Raw genomic sequence first — 6,335 nt, forward strand, 5'->3', positions numbered from 1 at the left:
TTTTACAGTCGTTTATACTTGTTTTTGCTTTTATTCCCGTCGTTTGTGCTTAACCCATTTCTGAGATGTTAAACATTGAAGGAGGGAGGGGTCTAAAGACATGCTTAATAAATTCAAAATATATTTAAACACACTTTTTGTGTATATTGTTTTATCAACACATTTTATAAAGTAAACTTAGTATATGTAAGTAACCAATTTTTTATTTATTATCGACCTGTTCGTTTATTCCAAGTTTGTGCAGATTTGTGATCAAATTTCGACAGAAAATTCTGATTTACTTGGGTTTTTTTTTTTTCATACTTTAAGTAATGACCAACATATTTTTTTTAAAAATGAATTTGCATACAAAATAATAAGACCTTTTCTCTTTGTTTATATTTGAGAAAACCAAAACAATACGTTCATTATTGAAGGATATCTATTTTCCAATTTATAAATGCCAATCACCTTTTTTAAATTAAATAACATTCAAACAATTATTATTATATCATTAGCTTTTTACACAGCATATATTTATATAATAAAATATTTTTCATATGACAAATTTTCTTAGGTATACATTTAATAAAAATGTAATAATTTATTGATTTCTTGAAATATAAAGTAATTCTACAATAAATATGAAAGTATATATATGTAACATTTTATAAAAGTTTTAAATTAAAATTACAAAAAATATTTTACTAATAATAACAAATTTGATATAAGTATAAGAACATTTTAACATTAATTACAAACATTTAAAAAAAAAACAGATATTATAATAGTTATTTACGTAAAAATTAAAACGTATGAACATTTTAATTAAAAAATAAATGACACATTACAGTTTTTAAGTTTTTGAATAAAATTTTAAATTAAAACATAAATTAATTATTTAAAATACATTATTTAAAATGCTTTTTGACTTATTCAAATTAAACAAATATACTAACATTAGTAACCTAATACTTTTTTATTTAGTGTACAGTATGAATTGACAGTTAACATTTGTGGATGCTCTTACGTATCGTGTGGAATGCAGTTGGTCATCACATCGTTCCCATGTAATATTAGTTTCCCTCCAATTGTATGATACATAATGCCCAATTGCATTAATTTTTTTGGATTTTGGTATTATGAAATTAATAATACCTCTGAGTGTGAATTTGTTATGTAGCACATTTATTGTTGTTGGAATGTCACTCAAAACGACAGTTAATTCAAAGTCTAATTTTTTTTCCCAACTCAAGACTTTGGAAAACTGGTTCAATGAAAAAATGTTTTCCAAATGTAAAATTTGTTTTAAATTTTGTACATGGTCCGCAACGTGCCAAAAACCATTTTTGACCACGGGATGGTGAAGATAATATAGTAAAGGAACTATTGCTATTACTGATTCATTCATCCTCACGACATTAACAGATTTTGTTATAGAATTAATAAACTTGTATTAACGTTTTATTGATATTTTGTATCTACTAAAAGCCAACCGAAGGTGGTTTGCGTACTTATGCAATTTCATCAACCATGTGTTATTTACTATTATAAATTATAACTTTTAACTTTTTGCTAAATAGACACCAGTCTTGTAAAGTATTCGAATACTTTTTGAAGTATTTATATGCTATTCTGAATACAATTTATTTTTTTTTTTATTTTTTAAGTATTTTGATTATTTCTTAATTGTATTTTTACTAAAATTTAAATACTTGTATTAAAATATCATAAAGTATTTTATTAATTTTAATTTATTATTTAAAAAAAAATCGATTTTGTTGAAAACTAATATTATGTTTTTGTATAGTAAAAGTAGGTAGGTAATAGCAATGTTACCACACTAAATACCACATTACATTTTATATAGTTTCTGTTTTGGAATTTTTTAAGAAAACTGAAAATCTAATAAATTTAAAATAGTTCCAAATTAATAGTAATATTACCAATTTTTATTATATTTTTTTCATTGAAATTTAATCATTATTAGTTAAATTATATGTGAATGCAGAATGAAATATGTGAATATGTATTTATCTCTAAATAGTCAGACATGTTATAATAATTGTTAAGATTCATGGAAAGTAGTAACATAATAGTTACCTATACTGGTGTACAATACATATATATATAATATAGCATAGAATTAAAAAAAATACTTGGATTTGTATTCAAATACTTTGTAAGTATTCATAAAATACATTTTTATAATAGTATTTTAAAAGTATTTTTAATACTTTTTTATTCGAATACTATTATTAGTATCTTAATACTTTTTCAAAAGTATTGTTTATAAACTGTGTTTACGGTTAGACACGTAGGTATGCATAAGTTTCAGTGCGAATTCGCAGTACCTAGCCTACCAGATCTAAAATTCCGTGGCCGGATAAAATGGTCGCTTAAACGTCAATCCAAATTTAAAAATGACAAAATAAAAAAGGTTTCATACAATTTTAAAAACGTGTTATGATATTATCATAGAAGTTTTTTCAAAATGAAAATTCATCAATAATTATTATATCACTTCGGGGTTTTGGTGAGAAGAGCTCTTATTGTTTTAAAATACACGTAAAAATATCAAATATTTAAATTTTTGTACGCAAATTAATTAAAAAAAAAAAAATAAAGTGGGTCGGTCTTTATAAAAAAAATCCCAAGTAAATCAGAATTTTCTACTGAAGTTTGATCACAAATCTGCACAAACTTGGAATAAACGAACAGGTCGATAATAAATAAAAAATTGGTTAGTTACATATACTAAGTATACTTTATAAAATGTGTTGATAAAACAATATACACAAAAAGTGTGTTTAAATATATTTTGAATTTATTAAGCATGTCCTTAGGCCCCTCCCTCCTTCAATGTTTAACAACTCGGAAATGGGTTAAGCACAAACGACGGGAATAAAAGCAAAAACAAGTATAAACGACTATAAAAATTTGAACTCGAAAGTCCGATGTAGTGGGGGGGCTGAGCATGTCCCCAGCCCCCCCACCTTGAAAGTTCAATAACTTGGAAACGGGTTGAGCACAAACGACGGGAATAAAAGCACAAACAAGCACAAACGACTGTAAAAATTTGAAGTCGAAAGTCCGAGGTGGGGGGGCTGGGGACATGCAGCTTATCAAATCATATCCTCAAACTTCACATTCTCAGAGTACTCTTACATATTCAAAAAATGTTAATGAAATTAAATGTAAGTCAAAGTATTGTTTATTAAATTTCTATGTATCATCATTGATATATTTAAATAAAATATATTGCATTCTTAATTTTAGTAGTAGTTGTAAATAATCATTATAGCATATTTTGTCATCAAATATTTTTACCATCCAGCTGTAATAATATATCTATATTATATTATATTTTAGCAACATCATTCCTGCCGAAATCTAAAGAGCAAAAAACTGACAAATCCATTTCTAAACCAAATAAAGTAATAAGGAAACCATTATTTGAAGAAGTTCAATCTCACACTAAATCTTATTCTCAAAGTTCAAAACAACAAAAAAGTAATGATTTTATTTTTATGATTTGTTGTGTTATGAATAGCATAACATTTTAAATTACATTCATATATTTTTGTGTTTTATCAGATAAAAGTTCAATTGTGAAAGAACTTTTCTCAACAGAGAAACATATGACCAGTATGCAGCCAGCTACTCCGATATATTCAAAATATAATAATGAAATAAAATGTAAGACAAATTATTTTTCATTAAATTTATAATATGTATTATTGCATTAATACATTTTAATAAAATATGTTATTGCATTCTTAAATTTATAGTAGGTGTAACATTATTATATATTTTGTCATCAAATATTTTTATCATCCAGTTGTAATAATGTGTATCTTTTATATATCTTTTAGCAACATCATTCCTCCCGAAATCTAAAGATCAAATCCCTGACGGATCCATATCCAAACCAAATGAATATTTGGGTATTGAGAAAATGGGTAAGATATTGAATAATATTTTATATTTTTTTAACTTAATGAATGTCTTCAATTTTTATGTTACAGATCGCGAGTTTCAACAACATATGAACAGAAACATAGCATTTTTAAAAGTTGAAATAAGGAACATTCAAAACAACCAGTTGGTTATTTTGGAGCGACTAGATTCAATCCAATCTCATTTAGAAGATCAACCACTTATTGATAAAACAAATTCATCTATAAATGAGTTGGCTAATTATCAATTTCCTATTGACAATGTAGTAGACCTTTATACATTTGAGGATAATATAAGTGGGGACCAACAGTTCAGAACTCATTTGGTAATATATCAATAGTAATCTATGTATCTGATTTTTTGTTTCTGTCTTAACTATTTGTTTTTTAATTATTTAATTTAGGTACCTATATATAAAAAATATTTAAATGTGTGTATGGCAATTTACATATAATTTAATATATATATATGAGAATAATATAATATATACATTTTATAATATATATATATATATATATATATATATATTTTATATACGAGGTGTTCAATTCAAATAGTATGGACACGGTTATTAGGCTAATAATTGTCATTAGTCAACAGATAACACTGACTTTGAACTATTTTATTAGGTAAAATATGTAATCATCTCATTATAAAATTATATTATATTATCGTTTACCAGTACCAATTAGTCTAATGACCGTTTCCATACTTTTTGAACACCCCGTTTATACAATTCAGTAAGCATGATAACCCTCATTTTTTCTTTAATAATACATTTTTTTAAATTCTGATTTTTGACATTTTTAAATGTACTTGAAGATAATCTTTAAATTTTTAAATATTTTTGTACTAATAATGGAGTGTCCTTTGGCAATACAAAATTCTATATATTTTTTTAATAGGTTCTCACTTCCTTTTTACTTAAAAGTATTTAGTAGATAATTTTTTTGAAAAATTTGAATGAGTAGTATAGTACAAAGATAATATAGTCTTTATGTTAAAGATGGTTTTATCAGATATAAGCTATAGATGAAATATTGGAACTAGTATTTATTATACTTAGGCTTTTTTTTACAAATTATTAATATTGCTGTATGGATTAATATTAATGACTGAAATGTCCAAATCACTCCCTAATAATAACACTATAATACTAAAATCAGATTTTAAACATTTTTGAATAACTACAATAATTATAGAATCAACAATATATTTATTCCAATTATTAAAACTGTAGGTGAAAGAATTGTCATATATCGGAGGAAAGCACACAAAAGCCATGGTACAACGAATAATGTCAAAATTATTCAAAGATGAATTATTAAAAAATTATTCATTCACTGGAAAGAAAGGAAAAACCCCATTCTCTTCATTGGCGATTTGTTCGGTAATATTTGGTAAGTTTATATTTTTGTGCAAACATATATTTTTTTTAATGTTTTATTAGGTACTTATTATAGGTAATATAAAATAAAGTCTACCTTTAAGGCTATATAAGCATACTACTTGAATATAATTTTTATTCCAGGGTGATTTACCAAGCATGCCAAAAACCCCTTTTTATTTAATAATGAGTTTATTCAAAATCTGATTTTTGCATTTTAAATATTTTTAATATACTTATAAAGACCACTTCTACATAAGTACTTATATAGTCTATATAAGAATAAGTGTCCTACGTAGAATATACAATTTTCTATTTTTCAAATGACATATTATATTATATTACATTATTATTTCATTTTTTTGTAATACCATTTTAAGGACTTATTTTTAGTATAAACAACTTATATTAGAAACTTCTTATTTGAATTGTTCATATTAGGTACATCAGCATTTAAAAAAAAAAACTATCCATTTGATAATAGTATCATGTTTATTTTTATTTTTTTAGAAGCTGTGAAAAAACAAATAAAATTTAAAAACGTTCCACAAAATGAAATTGAGGAAACTATCAAATATATTTTGGCTCAAGCTCCATTCAACCTCAAACGTTCAACTTCTAAAATGGACAAACAGTCTTCTAGCTCAGCTATAATGCAGTCTACAACATAATATATAATATATACTTTTAAAAATGATAGTATACCAATAATTGGATAATTATTATTATATATAATATATTGTTATTTTGTATTTTTACTTGAATATAAGCATAAATTCTAATAATGTGTTTTTTGTTATATTATTTATAGTTGATAAATTATTTTTAGTTTTAGTATTTTATAATACAATTGTTTAAAATTTTGAATGACAACATTTGACCAATACTGGATAAATGAAAATAAATATTAATCAATATTTAATTTTAAATTTAAATAAACATTTATTTGGTTCAATTTTAAATATACCTCCAACTTTGGTTAAACATAAATCAATATATTATAAATTAA

General features: G+C 24.0%; 1 protein-coding gene across 1 annotated transcript; it reads left to right on the plus strand.

Annotated features, from left to right (window-relative positions):
• The first annotated feature begins 3,090 nt into the window (after nt 1–3,090).
• LOC112681026 lies at nt 3,091–5,997 on the plus strand. The gene is made up of 7 exons (XM_025551292.1): nt 3,091–3,176; nt 3,352–3,492; nt 3,577–3,678; nt 3,855–3,941; nt 4,008–4,264; nt 5,180–5,339; nt 5,837–5,997. The coding sequence occupies exons 1-7, from the start codon at nt 3,095–3,097 to the stop codon at nt 5,995–5,997; spliced, it is 990 nt and encodes a 329-aa protein (XP_025407077.1). The 5' UTR covers nt 3,091–3,094.
• Nucleotides 5,998–6,335: the final 338 nt, after the last annotated feature.

This window comes from Sipha flava, unplaced genomic scaffold (genome assembly GCF_003268045.1).
Source record: "Sipha flava isolate LNK unplaced genomic scaffold, YSA_version1 18404_pilon_pilon, whole genome shotgun sequence".
Taxonomy (NCBI): Eukaryota; Metazoa; Arthropoda; class Insecta; order Hemiptera; family Aphididae; genus Sipha; species Sipha flava.

Excerpts from the sequence above, each read along its gene's own strand:
- LOC112681026 (XM_025551292.1), top strand. The coding sequence starts at position 3,095 with ATGCAGCTTATCAAATCATATCCTCAAACTTCACATTCTCAGAGTACT. Across the intron at positions 3,177-3,351 it reads AAATGTTAATGAAATTAAAT|CAACATCATTCCTGCCGAAA; the intron begins GTAAGTCAAAGT and ends ATTATATTTTAG. Across the intron at positions 3,679-3,854 it reads ATATAATAATGAAATAAAAT|CAACATCATTCCTCCCGAAA; the intron begins GTAAGACAAATT and ends TATATCTTTTAG.